Below are 20,576 nucleotides of genomic sequence, written 5' to 3'. Positions count from 1 at the left end.
AACAGAGCCAAATATCAACAGTACAACAATTGAAATTTCTTTTGAGGGCCAAATTTTTTAAACTTCTTCTAATGCTACTTCTTCAAAATAGACTTGCCCAGGCCATGGTATTTTGTGGAAGAGCCACACACAAGGGCCAAAAAGCTGCATGTGGCTCGTGAGCTGCAGTTTGCCAACCACCGGTTTAATCTAACAGGAAGCCAATAGGTAAAGGAGTCAGTTGGTGTAGTTCATAGAGGGGCTTATCAAAGCCCAAAGCAGGGTACAAAATGAGAGTGAATGTGGAGGAGCCTCCTGAAGATATCCAGCATTCCACTCATTAAAACGCTTTGCTTATTTCACTCACATCCATCATGCCGTTACAAAGGGTAAAATTTTCTTCCTTTTCATAGCAGTGTTCCATTGTGTAAAAGTACCACAACATTAAATAAGGTGGTTTTTTTTTATTTATTTATTTATTTTTTATTGATTTGAGAGAGAGTGAGGGAGAGCGAGAGCGAGAGAGCAAGCAAGAGAGAGAGAGATTGAGATTGGCTGCCTCCTGCATGCTCCCTGCTAGGGATCGAGCCTGCAACCAGGGCATGTTCCCTGAGCCGGAATCGAAACGGTAACCTCTTTTTTGTTGTTGTTTTTGTTTTCATCCACTTGTCTAATGATGGAATAAACTAGTCAGAGAAAGACAAGCATCATATGATTTCACTCATATGTGGAGTTTAATGAACAAACTGAACTATCAAGCAAAATAGAGAGAGAGAGAGCAGGCAGCTCTGATGTGTGTCGGGGGAGGAATGGGGTATTGTGGGAGTGGAGTGATTGAGCAAAAAAGAAAATAAGTGTACCAGTGTTTGTGTGGACATGTTTTCATTCATCTTGGATATATACTTAGGCATAGGATTGCTGGGTCAGATGGTAATTCTACTTTAACTTTTTGAAAACCTGCCAGGCTATTTCCCAAATTGACTTGTATCTCTACATTCCCACCTGCAGTGTTTGAGGGTTGTAATTTCTCCACTTACTATTTTTTGTTTTTTATATAATAGCCATCCTAGTGGGTGTGAGGTAATATCTCATTGTAGTTTTGATTTGCATTTCCTTAATGACTATTCATGTTGAGCATCTTTTTATATACCAATTCACCATTTGTATTTCTCTTTTGGTGAAATATCTAATCATATTCTCTGTCCTTTGAAAAATTTAGTTATTTACTTTATTGAGTTGTGTCTCTTTTAGATTCAAATCTACTATCAGATACATGATTGGTCCACATTTTCTTGTACTTTGTGGTTTGTCTTTTTGGTTCCGTTCTGGTGTTATTTTAAACACAAAGACTTTTTCATTTTTAAGTTCAATTTTTAATTTGTTGTTGCTTGGGCTTTTGTTGTCCTTACTAAGAAACCACTGCCTAATTCAGGAATTTAGCTATGCCCATGTTTCTCCCAAGAAGGTTTTAAAATAGTTTCAGCTCTTACCTATGGGCCTTTGATTCATGTTGGGTATTTCTGTGTATGTATGTGTATGTAATATAGGGGTCCAACGTTATTTTCTCTATGGATACTCATTTATTTCAGAGCCGTTTGTTGAAAAGACTATTCTTTCCATTAAATTGTCTTGTCATCCTTGTCTGGTATCAATTTACCACAAATCTAAGGGTTTATTTATAGAATCCCAATTATGTTTCATTGATATATAATTCTATCCTTATCAACAACACCACACTATCTTGTTTACTGTAACTTTGTAGTAAGCTTTGAAATTGGGAAATGTGAGTCTTCCAATTTTGTTCTCTTCTTTCAAGTTTCTTTTGGCTATTCTGGGTCTTCTATATGAGTTTCAGAATCAGCTTGTCAATTTTTTCAAGAATGGCATCTGGAATTTGATGTGGATTGTGTTGAATCTGTAGATCAATTTGGGAAGTATTGTCATCTTAAGTCTTTCAAACTAACACAGGATTTCTTAACTTTTAGTTCTTCAGTGTTATGTAGTTGCAGATTATAACCATTAACCTTTCTTTTGTTAAATTTGTTCCTAAGTATTTTATTCTTTTGGATACTACTATAAATTGAATTGTTTTCTTAATTTCAATTTTGTACTGTTCATTGATAGTGTATAGAAATACAAATGGTATTTTTGTATACTGAGTAAATTATGTTTTAACATCAAAATAATCTGATGCTAATGTGGAAAATAAACTCAAGTATATATAACTTCCTATTTGTACAGTTTAGGATGAAGTGACTAGGAATCTCCATAAGTACCTTCTTTGTCAAAAATAGAAATGCTTATTTCCCACAATACTTTGTATGAACAAATTCTGATTCCTTTTATGTTTTCTCTGATTTAAATTTACTTAGCTTCTGCTAAATATAAAGTGAATTGGTGTTGGTTTGTGAATTTAAATTTTTTTAAAGCATTTTTTTTAAAATATATTTTTATTGATTTTATACAGAGAGGAAGGGAGAGAGATAGTTAGAAACATCGATGAGAGAGAGTCATCGATCAGTTGCCTCTTGCACACTCCCTACTGGGGATATGCCCGCAACCAAGGTACATGCCCTTGACCGGAATCGAACCCGGGTCCCTTCAGTCCCCAAGCCGACGCTCTATCCATTGAGCTAAACTGGTCCCGGCTTAAAAGCATTTTTTAAATTAACATCAGAGAGGATAGAAACATGAATGATGAGAATCATTGATTGGCTGTCTTCTGCACGCCCCCTACTGGGACTGAGCCCTCAACCCGGGCATGTGCCCTAACTGGGAATCTAACTATGATCTCCTGGTTTATAGGTCAATGCTCAACCACTGAGCACATGAGCTGGGCTGAATTGTTTTAAAATGAAAAAATAAATCACTTGCTGAAAGTATTCAGAAATGTACTTCAATCTGGATATTTTTTATGAATGTGGGAAAAAGTTTAAAATTAACCTTCACCATAATTAAATGCTGTAAAAGTAAAAATTATTGATAGTGATAGCTGAAAAAATGAAAATTGTTAAATAATATTAAGGCAAATATTGTATTCCTTGATTAGTTTTAGGATTTTCCTTTCTTTTGTTCTTTATTGGAAAGTTAGTTTTATGTAATTGTATGAAAAAATCAACTCATGTCAGATATTTGCCATCCATGGGTAAGAGTGCAGAAGGACAGAAGAAAATGTAATTTTCTGTTCCACTGTAAAGCTCATTCATGTATTTATACATTTATCAATCATCTACTGAATGTGTGATACATAACAGAATGGTTTCATTTCAACTTCAGTTCTGTCTGGCTTCTCATAAGTCAGTAGCCCTAGGACACGATGTATGTAATATTTAGTTGTAAACTCCATTTGTATAAAAATTTCAAATATTTTAAAATAAAATGACAAGTTTATAATTTTCCACATTTACTTTTAATATGCCAAATGATCTAATTCTCAGGACAAATTATTAACCAATATGCATATAGTCAATCCATTTAAAATGTTCCTTCAGACTATATTTTTAAGGATATTATAGTTATTTAATATATATTTATTATATACTAGAGGCCCAGTGCACAAACTCATGCACCATTGGGGACCCTCGGCCTGACCTGAAGAATTGGGCAGAAACTGGCTCTCTAACATCCCCTGAGGGGTTCTGGATTGTTAGAGGGTGCAGGCTAGGCCGAAGGACCCCACCAGTGCAGTTTGGGCTGGGAAGGGACCACAGGAGGGCTCCAGGGCATGTCTCTCCCCCTCCCCCATCTTGCTCAATCCTGATCAGCTGGACACCAGCAGCTACATTGTTTCTCAGAGAAATATGCATATATAATACTACTTATTTTACTTCATGTACAATTAAACTTTTTAAGTAATTAAGAAGTGAATGAAGGCACATTTGCTAGAGCTTAGAAGCCAGGAATTGCATGGGAAATGACTGCAGCAAACTTCATTTTAAAATTCTTTAAATATTGCTCTCCATATGTTTTGTTAAACTTTCAGCCCTAACATATATTTTAGGAAGACAATGTTTTCCCTTTCATCATTCGTTGAGTAATAGAGATTCTATATATCCATTATTAAGGTAATACTGAGCTTTGTCATCAACATTGTTTTAATAAAATATTAGTAACCTGTCACTAGACTGCAAGCATAATTTACATATTTTATTATGATATAAGAGCAAAAATTGAACTGTTTTTAAATTGTAGTTTTCTACTTTGTGAATTTTATGATGTCTTATGTTCACTATTGTTTTAAGTAATCACACCAAAATTTTCATAGACTGAACTATTGAAGCCTGACCCATCCCAGTTTGTTTTAGTGCCCTGAGAGATTCACTTACTGAATATGTCTATTAATGTCATATATTGCATTAACAGATATCTGACATGAGAGTGTAGGAATGTTGGGTGAATATTTCCAAATAAAATCTTTTGTCCAAGATTACACAAAGACTACCCGAGTGACTGCAATAAGTAAGTTTACTTCTCTGTGTTCCAGGTTTTACACTCTTAAAATTGGGATACTTGTACTAATTCCTTCCCACACTGGGATAGTAAAGATCTCCTATTTGTTTTTAATAAGAGAAAAACTAATTCCAAGGGCTATTGTAATAGGAAATAAAAATAAATTTCAGAGAAATATTTCTATAAATCTATAAGCCTATTTCCACAAGTCTTTATTCCAGACATTAAATCACATAACAATAATAAAATGTAAAAAAACACTCTTTATTGCACATTTACCATACATTTGACAGTCTTATAGTTAAATGAATCATTAAGTTGATTACATTTTGGACATGCATTGCTGTCTTAGACTATTGAAAATCAGTTAAAAAAATTTTTTTTTAAATTTCTTTGGGTGAGTAATCTTGTAATTCAAAAAGTGTTAATATACCTCTCCAAGTTTCTATTGGTGAGAGTCTCTTTTAATATTTACTATTCTCTTCTTATAATAATTTAGAACATTGCACTAAAGCTACTTTTCTGTCTGTAAAAAAAAGGATAGTCTGCTTTCTCAGTAATAGAAAGGGACATTATTAGGGATGACTGGAAACCAAAACGGAATATACCCTGTTAGATTAGTTCCAGAGAATATGGTTTATTTTTAATGCATATAATATGCCTGAGATTAAGTGGTGAATGACTAAATATTTTTTTCTGATATCTATCCAAATTATTTCATTTTGTATTTTTACTACTTATAAGTGGAGGAAAACCTCAGACTTTACAATGAAGATAAGTATAAAAAAGACACTATAAAATTAGAGCCCACAAATCTGAAATGAATAACTATGACATTCATAGTGCGTTGTTGCTAAGAGCTAGACAGATAAAGTTTAATCTGTTACATGAAAAACATTAATAAGTTACTTATTTTCAGACTTTCTATAAACACCCACATTTTATATAATACAACATTATAAAATTTCAAAGCACACTTAAAAATGTTTAATTGTTATCTACATTATCTGTGATTGTTCAATTGTGGTAAGATGTGAAAATTCCTAAAACGGAAAGAAAAAATAGCAAAGAAAGCAGAAAACGATGAATCCAATGATCCAGTTCACTGAATAAATATAGATGATCACCATATCCATGTCAAACCACCAACCACGACTATCATCCTCAAAGTGCAGGTAATCCATTCTGTGTGCCCCATGTGGGAACTGCCTCCTTGTAACTGGAGCTGCACGTCTGTGGAAACCTGGAAGTTGCATGAACATGTTATTTTAAAGTTCTTTAAATTCAGGTATGTGATCGGAGAGGATGCTGCATTATGAACACAGGTACCATGAACTGAGCATACTGAAATTTCACTGAGTGGTTTGCCTATTCCTGACAGTTTTTTCAGTGATAACTATGAGAAGTCTCTTTTAGTTAAGGGTTTTAAGGGTAGGAACAGTAAAATTAGCAAAGCTAAATTAGCTAATTAAATATAATTAGGAAAGCTAAAATAAAATGAGCTTTAATTTTTTATAAATTTCTAATTATACATCTACTTAAATGATTGCCATGACCAGGAATCAAGCCTCAAACCTTTTTGGTGTATGGGTTGATGCTTTAACCAACTGAACCCCCTGCCTGGGGCAATACATAGATATTTTAATATATCATTTCAACAATAGATTTCTATTGGAGTGAGAAGCTTCTTTACTAGGAATTCACTTTTACACAGACTTAAGTACATCCTACTATTGGTAATAAACTGATAATAATTAGTTTGGTATTATCATGATTTAAAGAGTATTCACTGTTATTAGTACATTTTAGCTATGCTACTTTAAAGTGAATTACACAATAAAGACACATACTTCATACTTTTCTGGCTACACAATAGTGCAATGAAAATCACTCTCTTCAAGCAATCAGAAAATTTGGATTCTCGTGCCAATATTATCCATACTCATTATCTGGTCCAGTCAAAACAGTGTCTCTGTATCTACCATGTTTCCCCGAAAATAAGACATCCTCCAAAAATAAGACCTAGCGCATGGAAAGATAAGACATCCCCTGAAAATAAGACCTAGTGCAACTTTGGGAGAAAAAATTAATATAAGACACGGTCTTATTTTCGGGGAAACAGGGTAATGAGCTGTTCATATTGCTTTCCCCCCTTTAATCTGTTAATGTGATGAATTCAAATAGGATTTTTTTAAAAGATGTTGAATGTATTTTAAAAGGTCTATTTAAGTTATAAATAAAGTGATAGATTTTCCAACATTTTATCATTTGAGAGGCTTGATAAGAGTCTCAGATAATATGCTAATTATTTATTCCTACATACTTAGGATAAACTTCATGTGTTCATGATATTGGTTAAGAGTCTCAGATAATATGCTAATTATTTATTCCTACATACTTAGGATAAACTTCATGTGTTCATGATATTGGTTTTTACGCACCAGTGAATTCAGTTTTGTATATTTTTATGACATCTTTATGCCTATTTGTGTAAGGAAGATTGGTCTATAATTTCTGTTTTATGTTATTTTTTCCTGGTTTGTATATCATGATTTTATTGGCTTCATAAAACATGTTGGCAGTGAGGTGACAATTCTCCATGGATATCTTTATATCTTGCAAGCAGAGTACTGACTGCCTTTGTTCTGTATTGTTTTTGAGAATTATTTCTATAACAAATAGTCTTGGGAGATATTATATCCTTCTGTGAAGGCTTGGTTTGTAGCCTAAGAACAGCACAATAAATGCCTGTTAGGAAATGTTTGAGTTTTGTAAGCTTAGAGCTCTCCATGGTAATGCACTGCACCACATGTGCAGATAGCATCTGGCCCTATTGGTAAGACTCTGTAAGAGAAGAGCACATCACAAATGCTGCTGCTCTGGCTACTGCTGTGAGTAATAAACCGTCCAGCATCCATGCAATTGGAAGAATTAGAGAAGAACCAGCCTTCCAGAATCTCAAACATGTACTCCTGCTTCTCCATAAATTTTACTTTGTAAACATAATTTATCTCACAATTTCTCTCATATCTGAGAAAAAACAAGGCCATGACTTATTTTTCCCAGAGAATATGGTCCAAATTAATATTTGCTATCAAAACCCATAAAGTAACCTACATTATTTTGATTATGTTTTCAAAGACAGAAAGATTGTCAACAGTTTTCTTGAGATATTCATTTTTGAAATTTTAGCAATTTGCATAGAGTTTATAGTGGGTATTTAATATGTGTTTGTTGAAAGGGTACCTGTATATAAAAGGATGTACTTAAGGGAATAAATAATTAGCTTATAATCTGAGACTGTCCCAAATAAAGCCTTTCAAAAGTATTTTCAATAGGAACTGAATATTATTATAAAACTACTTGAGACACTATTTATAACTCAGAGCCCTGAAATTAGTATTGAAAAGGAGATATGTCCTATCCTTCATGTAATGGGACAAAGGCTGAAATACAGGGTTATTCTGCTCTGTATTCATATTACGTAAGAATTTTGATGTGCCAAAAGTTGATTGATATAAGTAGGCCTTAGCAGAGGTGGAGTGATATTTCTGTAATCCCAGGTAAGTATAGAGTTACTTTGTTAATATCCTCAAAAACAATGCAAAAATGGATTTTAAATTTCGTCTTTATCACCTATCACTTTAGGATTGCAGAGAGAAATATATATAAATTCTGCAGAATTAAACTTTATATTAAATAAGTTAAATATGTTGCAGATTATAATTCTATAACACCTAATTTTTAATATAGTTTATAAAATTAGGCTAAATTATAAAAATTTTAAATATTTTGTTTCTGTAACCAGTCAGAAAAGTCATTATTAAAAACATTTTTATTGTAGTAAAATATATATAACAGATTTATCATTTTAACCATTTTCAGTATACAATTCAGTGGTATTAATTACATTTACAAAGTTGTGCTACAATCAATACTATTTCAGTGTTGTTGTTTTTCATTACCGCGAAGAGAAACTCTCTAGCCATTAAAGGATAACGGCCCAATTCTCTACTCTCTCTAGTCTCTGGTAACCTCTAATGTGTTCTCCGTTTCTATGAACTTGACTATTCTAGATATCTCATATAAGTGGGATCACACAATATTGATCCTTTTGCGTCTGGCTTATTTCACTTAATATTTTCAAGAGTCACTGGTATTGCTGCACATATCAGAACTTCATTCCTCTTTATGGTTGAGTATATTCCATTTTATGTATGTACCACATATGTTTATTTATTAATTTGTTATAGATATTTGGCTTGTTTCTATCTTTTGGCTATGGTGAGTAATACTGCAAAGAACAGTGGCTACAAGTATTTGCTTGAGTTCCAGTTTTCAATTCTTTTGGGCATATCGTCAAGAATACATCTGTTGAATCATATGGTGAATTTTATGCTTAGCTTTTTGAGGAAACTACAAACTGTTTTCATAGTGGGATGTATCATTTTACATCCCAACCAGAAATGTTGAGGGTTCCATTTATCCATCAATGGACACTTTGGTTGTTTCATACCTTGGCTATTGTAAATAATGCTGTCATGAATATGGAAACACAGATCTCTCTTCAAGATAATCATTTTTGTTTCTTTTAGCTACATATGCCCAGAAGTAGGATTGCTTTAGGAACCTCCTTATGGTTCCCCCTAGTGGCTGTACAGTTTACATTCCCATCAAAAGTATACACAGGTTTTCTTTTTTCCACATCCTCACCAGCCTTTGTTACTCTGTATTTTCAGAAAATTTGTTGTTAATGTATAGAAACACTACTGATTTTTGCATGTTCATTTTGTATCTTCCAATATTGCTACATTGATTAGTTAAAAAATTATTTTAGGTTGATGCTTTAGGATTTTCTACATTTAAAAAAACCTTCTGTAAATAGAGACAATTTTACTTCTTCCTTTCCCATTCTGATGCCTTTTTTTTTCTCAGACCTCGCTCTAGTTAGAACTTACAATATGCGTTGAGTAAAAGTGGCAAGTGGGCACCTTTGTCCTATTCCTGATCTTAGAGGAAGAGTTCACTACTGAGGATACAGTGTGGGGCAAAAGTAGAATTATAGTTGTGAGTATGCAAATACAGTGTTTATTCTTGTATTATTTTCCCTACAAATCCCTGTGAACCTACTTTTGCCCCACCCTATATTATTAGATGTTGACTTGTCATGTATGGCCTTCATTATGTTGAAGCATGTTTCTCCTATACCTGCTTTGTTTTTATAATGAACAAATGTTGAATATTGAAAAGTGTTTTTCCTGAGTCATTGAGATGATCATATTCTCATTCTATTATTGTGATTTATCACATTGAATGATTTTCACATATTGAGCCATCCATGTATCCCAGAAAAATTTGACTTGATTAGGGTGAATGAGCCTTTTAATGAGCCACTGAATTTGGTATGCTACTTTTGTTGAGAATTTTTGGATCTATATTTATCAGAGATATTGGCCAGTAGTTTAATTTTCTTGTAGTGTCCATATTTGGCCTTGGTATCAGGACAAATCAGCTTGAAAAGCCTCAGATTTGGCCATGAGTTGTTTGTTTAATCTCTTTATATTTATTTATTAAATTGGGGAGACATTGGTCAACATAAACATAAGTTTCTGGTGTGCATTTGTATAATCTCTTTTAAACTAAAGCAGTAACCTTATTTTTTGTTGTGTGTGAAATCTTAGGACATATCATATAAATAATGTAGAATAAAATGACTTGAAAGCAAATATTTGTACATATATATCAGAGTGAACTAAAAATTTCTAGTCATTTTAAAGAGACATTTTTAAAATTCTCTTTGGAATGTTTTGAGAAATTATCCTTATGGCCTTCCATTTTCTCAGAGCAGTAAAAAAGTAATAAACAGAAAAACCAGCCCTATGCCATATGTTACTGTTTTCTCTCTTTGCTATTTTAGGAAAAGGATATTTAAATGCAGTAATAAAGAAAAATTAATGGGATATAAACTAAATGTTTTTAGATATATTTTCAGATTATACCATACATCTTTAATTTATATATAACCTTATGTTAATCTACCTATAAAATATTTTAGAAATACAGTATAGATTTTAAGTGATAAGCAATATAGAATTGTTCACAAAGCAGTAGTGAACAAATTTCTAAAATTTCTCAACAAAACCTTGAATTTACTACAATACAATTTCAGAGAAGTTAAAACATGTACTGTACGTAGAATACGACTTTGCTAATAAAAGCTACTTCATTGCCAGCACAGTTGTGAAGTTTCTGTTTAAAATATCCTAAACTGTTTTGGTTAATTATAACACAAGCCTGATAACTGTTGGTGCAGATAAATATTTCCATATTATCCTATTAATTTAGTGAGCCAATACTCTTAATAAGTGTTGGAATTTGTGGTCATATATCTCATTTAATATTCACCTGTTTGAAGCAATCTTATATAATAAAGAGGTAATATGCAAATTGACCCTCACAAGATGGCTGCCTATGACCAGGCCAGCAGGGGGGTTAGTGAGGGACGACCAAACAACTGAACAAGCAGACTGCATGGGGCCATCAGGCTGGCAGGGGGTACAGTGAGGGGCGACTAGACTGGGGTGCGGAGGAGACAGTTGGGGGTGACCTGGCCAGCAGCAGGGGGCAGTTAGGGGTGAACTGGCAGGTGAGCAATTAGGAGCCAGCAGTCCAGAATTGAGAGGGATATCTGACTGCAGGTTTAGGCCTGAACCAGCAGTCGGACATCCCCCAAAGGGTCCCGGATTGGAGAGGGTGCAGGCTAGGCTGAGGGACCTCCTGCACCCGAATTTTGTGCACTGGGCCTCTAGTAATAAATAAGTCTACTTCGTGTACACTGTAAAAATGACAGATGTGGGTAAGCTTTGGTATACAGTATAAATCACAGCAGTAGCTCCACCAGTTGGCAAAAAAGGCCTGGAACTTTCAAGTATATTCTCAGATCGTGAGTGTCCTCGGCATGTCCCCAAAGGAGAGAAGCTGGGATTGCGTCTTCCTGGAACTTCTCTTCCTCTCTCAGTACTTCTTTGCTAACCCTCATTTAATAGATTTTCAAGTATGACTTTTTTTTTTAACAGATGATGGAGTTAGTGCTTTAGATTTAATATTAAAGTGCTAAACACTTTGTGGTCTCCCAAATCCCATGACATTTTTCGTGGAGAGGTGGTGTTTTTCAGCATATTGGCTAAACTTAATTTGTGCAGATTTCTTATATTTACACTGTAGTTTCAATTAAACTTGTATTTGCTATCCAAACCAAATGGATAATTGCTATGCACTATTAAACCATCACTGTACTGCCAGAGTTAACATCATTTCAGTGTAACACAAACACCACTCATCTCCTTTATAACGCTGTATTTATCTAATTCATTCTTCGTAATAATTCAGAGAGGTTATTGCCTGAAGACCTGTACCTTTACATCCAGAGTCTGCAATTCTGTGATTCAGTCACAAGTCCCAGCCACTTCTCAATGTGTTTTGGCACTTTGCCTGCACAGTGGAATCTCTTGTGCAGCTTTACATCCTGCTGCTATTCGGAGCCCATCTCCTGAGGTTCTGATTTAAGAGGCCTGGGATATGACCAGGGCCTTTGGGATTCATTCAAGGTCTTAAGTGTGAAACAACAGAAATTAATACCCAGAACAGTTTTGTTTCCAAAACCAAAACAAAACCTTAGCTCTTCTCTTCCCTCATGGAAAAAAAAAAGTGAACAAAATTGTTCATTTCAGAGGAGGTTTAATGCACTCTCTGCTAAAATGCAGCACACCAAGTCTAGGGCACACTTAAAAATCTCTCTGACTTACCTCAAATTTTCTGGGAAGACAGATTTCTGGGTTATATTCAAATTCCTGCTGGTTGAGCATGTACTATTTTGTTTTCTATTCTTTTCCATATGGATATTGTTTCATTTATACTACGCATGTTTAAACTTGCAGAATCAATCTAACACCTTCAGGCAAATCAACAATCAAATAAAAACAATTCCCTAGGCTTTTACAAGAAATGGATGGATTTGTCTTAAATATATATCAGACGCCAGCATTTTAGCATGCATGCTTTAGTGCATGAAATATTAAATCATGGAACCCCCTTCCCCAATTTCTTTGACTTGAGTATATTTAAAAAAAAAAAAAAAAAATATATATATATATATATATATATATATATATATATATATTTTTTTTTTTTTTTTTTTTTTTTTTTTTGCAGAGAGGAAGAGAGAGGGACAGAGAATTAGAAACATCAATGAGAGAGAATCATTGATCAGCTGCCTCCTGCACACCCCCCACTGGGGATGTGCCTGCAACCAAGGCACATGCCCTTGATCGGAATCAAACCTGGGACCTTTCAGTCTGCAGGCTGATGCTCTATCCACTGAGACAAACTGGTTTTGGCTGACTTGAGTATATTTAGAAAAGAATTCAACAGCATGGAAGTTTTTTTTCATATATATATATATATATATATATATATATATATTTTTTATTTTTTTATTTTTATTTTTTTTTCATAAAGATCTTAGTAAAATCTGTTAGCTTGTTTGCTTTATATGTACTATTTTAATATTATAGGTATACTTATATACTTATGTCATTTTTCTTTAGGGAACCAACTAACATGGCTGCAATTATATCAACTTGATACTGGTAACCGAGATGCAATTCCTGGAAATGGTAGACACTCCAGGGAAAAGAACTAGGATTTATAGAGCCATCAGTGCAACTGGTACCTGAGAAGAGATGTAAAGGCTAGCTCCCATTTACCTACTGTAGAATGTTTCCATTCCTTTCACATTACTATTTTTATGTAGAAATACATAAGTATGTATTTTAAGAAAAAAATTTAAAGCACATCTGTTTCCTCATCAATATCTATGAGACACTACTTGGTAGGGTGAGAAGGAATGAGTCCATGCGAGGTAAGTGAGTGAGCTCAATAGCTGAATGAATTCAGGGAGAGTTTATACAAACTTCTTTGGCTAGAAGTCTAAAACTATGTCAAAATGTTTTGTTTTTGTGAAAGGGACACTAATTTTGTAGAGCCAAAGGCATCTATGGGAATGTCTATCCTTTCCTCTAAGATCCCCCTATGTACTACTTCCTTCTACCAATCTCAGAATACTAAGCTGAGCAGAAGTTTTCTTAGGGACACAATTAACATGGCATGGATGGTATGGCAAGTGGAATAGTGTGGTATGACTATGAAAATCACCATCCCAGTTTTCAAATATCTCAATTTATATCATTTTTTAAAGACAATCAATATCTAATTAAATGTAGTTAATTTCTTATGAAAAATAATTAGAAATGAAGAATAACAAAATATTACATATGATGTATAAAATTACTGAGGAAAATGTATGGTTTTAAATAATTTTTAAAAAGTAAAAAGATAAAAATTAATCTAGAATGCCACCTTAATAGGGTATAAAAAGGACAGAATAAATCCAAAGAGAAGAGCAGAAGTTATGAAATAGGAGAAAAAATACAATTCAGTCATTTAAAAAATTGGTTTTTTAAAAATATTGACAAGTATCTAGCAAGATCAGGAAAAAAACAGGGCACGAGTAAGTAAGACTACAAAGAGAATATAATTATAAATAGAGGTGAGATTAAAATATACATTATAAAATTTTAAACAAATTTTAGAACAAAAACTATGAACAAATTCCTAACAAAAAGATAAATTATATAAACTGACTCAAGATGTTGACAAAACAGAATATGAAAAAAGAAAACAGAGACAATCTTACTAATAAATATAGAAGTAAAAGTCACAAAAATGATTACATTGAGTTTATCCCAGAAATACAACAGCACTGTAACATTAAAAAACTGATTAATAACCATAAAATGATGAAACTATTTCACAAAATTAAAAATTCATTCAACAAAAACTATTAGCAAACTGGGAATGAATGGAGCTTTCTTAAAACCTCAAAACACACAGCAACTTCTACTAACTGATAAATAAAAGCATTCCTTTTCAAATCAGAGATGCTGCCATCACTGTTTTTATGGAAAATCAAACAGAAGTCCTAGCTTAGAAAGTATAGCAAGAAAAAAGAGGAAAAAGTATGCATATTAGATTGAAATATATAAAATTGTCTTTACAGATATGATTGTTTTCTTTGAAAGCCCCCTAAACCCTATAAATAGATAACATCACTAATCATCATGGAAATCAAAATGCAAATCAAAACCACAATTACATACCACCTAACACCATCAGAGCTGTTACCATCACAATATGAAGAAATAAAATGTGTTGGTGAGGATGTGGAGAAATAGAATCCCTTGTGCACTGTTGGTCTGACTGAAAACTGGTGCGGCCACTATGGAAAACAATATGGAGATTCCTCAAAAAACTAAAGATATACGATACGACCCAACAATTCCAATTCCGGGAATTAAAAGAAAATGAGAACACTAATTTGAAAAGATATATGCACTCCAATGTTCATTGTAGCATTATTTACAATAGTCAAGATATGGAAGAAACATAGGTGAACATCCATAGATGAATGGGTAAAGAAGAGGAACAAAGCAGTTACAAAAGAGGCATCTAACAAGCTGACATGCATTTGAAGAGATCTCAAATTATTAGAGGTCAGAAAAAATGCAAAATAAAATAGTAATGAGGTTTTTAATTCCCATTCTCTGCCAAATTTGTCATTTCCCATAGTTCTAATTTTTCCCAACCTCCACATACTGTTACTTATACTGGTTATTTGGGAGAACTCTTGGCACTATGTAGTGAAGTTAATTATATTCATATTCTATGACCCAGACATTCTGCTCCTAAGTTTATACACCAAATAAATATTCACACTGTCCACACTACGATATCATTAGTGTTATTTTAGTGGCAGGGAGTTAGAGGTATTTTGGGTTCCAGTCAGTGAATAGAGAGAAAAATAAGGTAGATACAAACCTCAGTAGAGCATTAATTAGAACCCACAGATTAGAGGTACACAGCCACCTGGATGGATCTAAAAGTCTAATGCTAAGTGAAAAAAGGAAAGAAACAGAGTGGGAATCAAACCTTTTAAACTCTTTCATACAAAACCTAAAAGAAAAAAAAATTCAAAATATAACAAAAAGGGAAGAAAATTAAAAACACAAACTTTCACAGCATGGCAATTTTAGTCTACAAATACAATATAACTATACATGTAAAATACCAGCGTGGCTCTATTCTTTTAAAAAAAGGATACAAAGGCAGGCTCATCCCTCTCATTTCCATAAATTAAAAATATATGCACAGAAAACAATAGTACACATTATATAGGAATACAAACAAAAAGACCTTAAATAAACTCAACCTCCTGGAAAGTAGGATTGGGGTCAGTCTAGTGGTGATGGTATGCCATAAATGAAGTAGGACTGGAACAACTCTCCTCTGTACTCAGTGTTCAGAAAAAGGAAACAACACCACAGCAAATACATAGGAATATCTCTAACCTAAAAATGTGTATGACATTTGTAAATAAAATGAAAAGATTTTACTATAAGACAAAGATTTAGAGGATCTCAATAAAAGGAGAAAAAAAACAGTGAGTAGATAGGGAAAGCTATTACTAAAGGTATCAAATTTCCCTCAATTGACAAATACATTGACTAGGTCCTCCCTCACTCAATCCAACATAGTTTTTCATAGAACCTGACAAGCTAGTTTTAAAACTCAAAGAGAAAAAAAGAAAAGCCAGGGCTCTCTTATAAAAAAAACAAACAAGTTTTTAAAAGGTGATGTCAAGACATAAAAGTTTAGCAATTAAGACAAAATGATATCTCAGAAATAGACCCACACAATGGAAATTTAAAAGATGACATATTAGCAATGTGGATTAGTAGGGAAATAAATTATTTTCAATAAATGGTTGTTAGAAAAAAATTTAAACAGAAAAATCCCCCAAACAGTTGGATCCTACTTACCACATAAGCAACTTCCCTTCCCCTAATCCTATAAAAACATCACTACCACAAATCAGTTCCAAAGACCTTTAAATCTATTTAAAAAACACACACGAAATGGAGAAAGAATTTCTTAAGGAGCTCATACACACCAGAAAGATGATGAAGAACTATAAGTCATTGGAAGATATAACGTAAAAAGACCACAGCTGCCATTCATATAATTAGCAGAAAAAGGAGTCACCAAAAATATTTTAAAAATTCTCAAAAATCAACACAACACAAACAATAGAAAAATGTACAGAATTCATAAATGAGTATCACAGCTGAAGAAACTCAATTGCCCAATATACATATAAAAGTATGTTCAATTCCTCTTAGTAATTAGAGAAATTAAAAATGCTGATGAGATCTCATTTTATCCTTTCAGACCATCAAAAGCTGAAGGATTGAAAAATTATCAAATGTGGTACACAAAACTGGTGATAAATCAGTAGAGTCATTTAGGCAAACGGTTTGGTGTAAGTAAATTAAAGATGTGCTTTTCTTATGACCCAATAGTTTTCCCCTGGAATACATTCTATAGCACATGTGTCAAACACAAGGCCCGCGGGCCAAATCCGTCCCGCCAGGCCTTGCAATGTGGCCCGCACCGCGCTGTCATCACTGCATTCCGCTGCGTTTCCATCACAATGACAGTTTATGACTGTTCAGTAAACCATTCGGCCCGTGATTTAGGCTGGATTTTAGATTTTGGCCCCTTCTCTGATTGAGTTCGACACCCCTATTCTAGAGGAAGTCTTATGCTCCAGGAGACATGAAACAATGGTAATAGCAGCATTGTTTATAACAAAAACCTGGTCAGCTCAGCTGCTCATCCTCAGGAAGAATGGATAAATGGTGCCATACCCACACCATGAACAACAGTATAGCAGTAAACATAAATGAACGGGGTTACACTTCCTGAAATGGATGAATCCAAGAAACATGATGCTGAGTGACAAAGCATATATAGAAGAACATATTCATTAAAATGGTAAATGTTCAGAAACAACCAAAATTAAATGAAGTTAAGTATACACATGTATACTTATAGAAAGAAATGATAGACACAAAATTCAGGGAACAGAAAGCAAACAAAGAAATACAGAAGGGGCACAGTAACCCTGATAAGGGAGGAGTCCAGGTGTGACTAAAATCCTGTGTGTGGCAATTACCGAGGCTTTACCTGGCAGGCCTCACAGGGGAGAGGTGCCGTCCCGCCCCAGTCTTGGTGGATGGCAGGCCAGGGCATATCATCTCTGAAAGAGTTGCAGTCAAGTCCCCCTGGCCACTGATGCTCATTCACATACTGACATCCTAGTCCCAGTGCCTGCATTCCTACCCAGGTCCTTTATGTGAGGTCATGGGCAGAGGGCTTCTCCAGGCACCTCTGCTGAGCTCTCTCTGCAGGGGAGAAGGGGGAAACCTTGAAGACATTTTTTCTAATTCTTAGTACCCAGTACTTTCCCACTCCTAGCCCTTCTCATTTGCCACCCCCTCATTCCCACTAAAAATATCCTTTAGAGACAACAAAAGCCCTTACAAACCTCAGGGTCCATAAAACTGCCAGTGCCTTTGGATCAGAACTCCCTCAGCAGTGAGGTGATCCCCACCTCTGTGCTGGTCCTCCTGGGCTTGGACCAGCGTGTGGTTCCAGCAGGGAAATGGAACAGGGGGAGGGGGTTGTTGGGAGGGGAGACTTGGCATTTCCTTTGGTTTCAGACTCCGGCTTATTGCATGGCACCAAGGGGTTAAAGGCTTAACTCTCTCAGTTTGACAGCCTGGCAGCTGGGCTCCCCCTGAGCTCCTAACAGTAACCTATTGCTTGTTAGGTTGCGTAATAAAGCTACTTTGAACCTCCTCCATAAAAACTTGAGTTCTGTGGAATGCCTGTGTGGAGGACAAATAAGATGAAACCACAAAAAAGTACTTTATAGTGTCAGCACCCACAAATACAAAAAGATGGAGGAAATTATGGGGTGATCACAAAGGTGCTTCATTCTTTTTTTAAATTTGGATGTATGGTGGAAGGTAGGATACAAAAGAATATTTTAAAACAAATAATTCATATTATAAATTTTCTCCTCTTTAGTATGAAATCCCTTAAATAAGACTGATTTTTCTAAAATTTGATTTCATATTCGGGGCAAAATGTGATACATTTAAAATATTTTTATCCCAATTCTGTGGATAATGAGTTTCTACAGATACTAACCACTTTAAAATATATGTGCTTATATAATGTCCTTAAACTTCTTTCTTCATTCAAACCACTTTATAAAGTTATATTTGATCCTTAAACTACTTTCTTTAAACCTTAGGGAATTTGTAAATCAGTTTATTTTATTAACTCAAGCATTCAGGCTCTGCTTCTTTCTCTTTTTGGTTGATGTCCTTGCTGTGTTATTATCCATCTTCTTTACAAAAGTCCCTCCCATTCCCTGAAGATCACAGTTTTCCATATCCCACAACCAACCCTTCCCACCCAGACGCTGTAATATCATCAAGGACAAGTACTAAAACTGCACAATGGATCATTCTCTGACATAACATGGTTTTATAAAAGATGAAATTATATTTTAAATTCATATTGTATGATCATTTGTTACTGTGTAAACAGTAAGAAATTCTCAAAGGTGGAAAAGGTATTATAGATTGCCTTGCCCTTATTTTGATAATTCCTTCTATCTATGTAGTGCAATTAATTATAATTTAGAAAGTGCTTTCACATTAGCTAATTTGATCCTTATAACAACTCCATTAACTAGACAGGGCAGACATAATTATTCCCATCTAACAGATCAGAAGACAGAAACAAAAGAAGTTTCAATGATATCCCTACATCAAACAGACCTAAACACAGAGACTGGTCTTCCTAGTCCACTGCACGCCTCTGAGACAAGGCTCTGCCACTTCCTACTTGTCCTAATGTTGTGAGACAACTGTAAGTATTTCATTACCTACACATTAAACATTACTGACCACAGGCAAAGTAAATTTAATGAGCTTCTCCCAATTATTGCTCGTATTGCATAGTCTGCATTATCTTCATATGTATGCCTGTAGCTTTCAGCAAAATCCTTATAATTTATCAATTCAGAAATATGTTTCTGGTAACATTGTTAAGACAGGAATAAAACAGCTTTAAAAAGAAAGCTTGTACAAAGTTAGCAGACTTTTAGAAGAAAATTACTTTCCTTACCTCCAAAAAGATGGAATGCTTTCTTTCTGCAGCTCGGTAGGGGCCACTTTGCAGAGCTGGATTTCTGAAAGCTCTGTTTTATTTTCAAATATTCTTTAGTGAAGAATGTTTTTGTGGCATTGTTCAGTTCTGGAATAAAGCAAAAGCAAACTATTTTTAAACTTTAATTTGAGTAAAATGGCAAGGACACAAAAATAATTGTTGTAGTATTTTGGTAATATAGTCATCTCTTTAAGACAGTGAAGGCGAAACTAGAATCAATTTTCTTTATAAGTCATGCCAAACATAATTCTCCCAAATTAACATTTGTGGCAACTTTGATTATGTCAACATAGGACATGCATCTACTGTGAAGCTTCTACGCCAGATAATCAGATACTCAGCAGACATGGAGGATGCAGCGATGGATAAAACATATCTCCTGCCCTCAAGAAGAAGGCAGACTAAAAGATGGAAATAGAAGGCACATGAAGGAAGGGGGAAATAATAATGTGTTAGGGATGTAGCAATAGAATAGCTAGAGTAAAATCATGTGAGACTCAGGAATGATCATGGTTGGTTGAATCTACAGATGCAAAACCTGAGAATACTGAGGAGGTGATGTCTTTACAAAAACCCTCAGAGCAAATGCAATATTAGCTTTTCTATTATAATGTATCCTTTAGGAGAAATCACATGAAAAATTCCCTTTAAAGTGCCAGAAAAACCTTTGCTCACCTTTAGGAAATGTGTTTCTTTTCATGAATCATAAGAATCATTTAATTGTGTACATACTTTTAATTTTCTTTAGGCAGCCAGATTATTTAAAACCAAATAGTTCATATCTAATTGTAGTTATAATGTAGGGCCATATGCCTTATTTATCAGCCCATCCACCCTCACCTGGTCTTTATGTTCCATTTATTACATTTCCTTGTGCTGCTATTTCATTGATTATATCTTTTAAAGCACCTCAAATTCTTTTGAGGTAGGGTATAAATAATTAAGTA

General features: G+C 34.2%; 1 protein-coding gene across 3 annotated transcripts in view; it reads right to left on the bottom strand.

Moving 5' to 3' along the window:
- Window positions 1–4,680: 4,680 nt before the first annotated feature.
- The window catches only part of RNF180 (ring finger protein 180), an 88,631-nt gene continuing 72,735 nt past the window's right edge, over window positions 4,681–20,576 (bottom strand). For all 3 annotated transcript variants that reach the window (XM_045571554.1, XM_036410422.2, XM_045571555.1), the window contains exons 6-7: window positions 19,588–19,716; window positions 4,681–5,671 (exon numbers count right to left, since the gene is read on the bottom strand). In XM_045571554.1, the coding sequence (XP_045427510.1) occupies window positions 5,472–5,671; window positions 19,588–19,716 (329 nt within the window). In that variant the 3' untranslated portion in view covers window positions 4,681–5,471. The remainder of the gene's footprint in view (window positions 5,672–19,587; window positions 19,717–20,576) is intronic.

Source organism: Pipistrellus kuhlii, unplaced genomic scaffold (genome assembly GCF_014108245.1).
Source record: "Pipistrellus kuhlii isolate mPipKuh1 unplaced genomic scaffold, mPipKuh1.p scaffold_m20_p_4, whole genome shotgun sequence".
NCBI lineage: Eukaryota > Metazoa > Chordata > Mammalia > Chiroptera > Vespertilionidae > Pipistrellus > Pipistrellus kuhlii.
The sequence above is the reverse complement of the archived record's forward strand: the minus strand, read 5'-3'. Positions and strand labels throughout refer to the sequence as shown.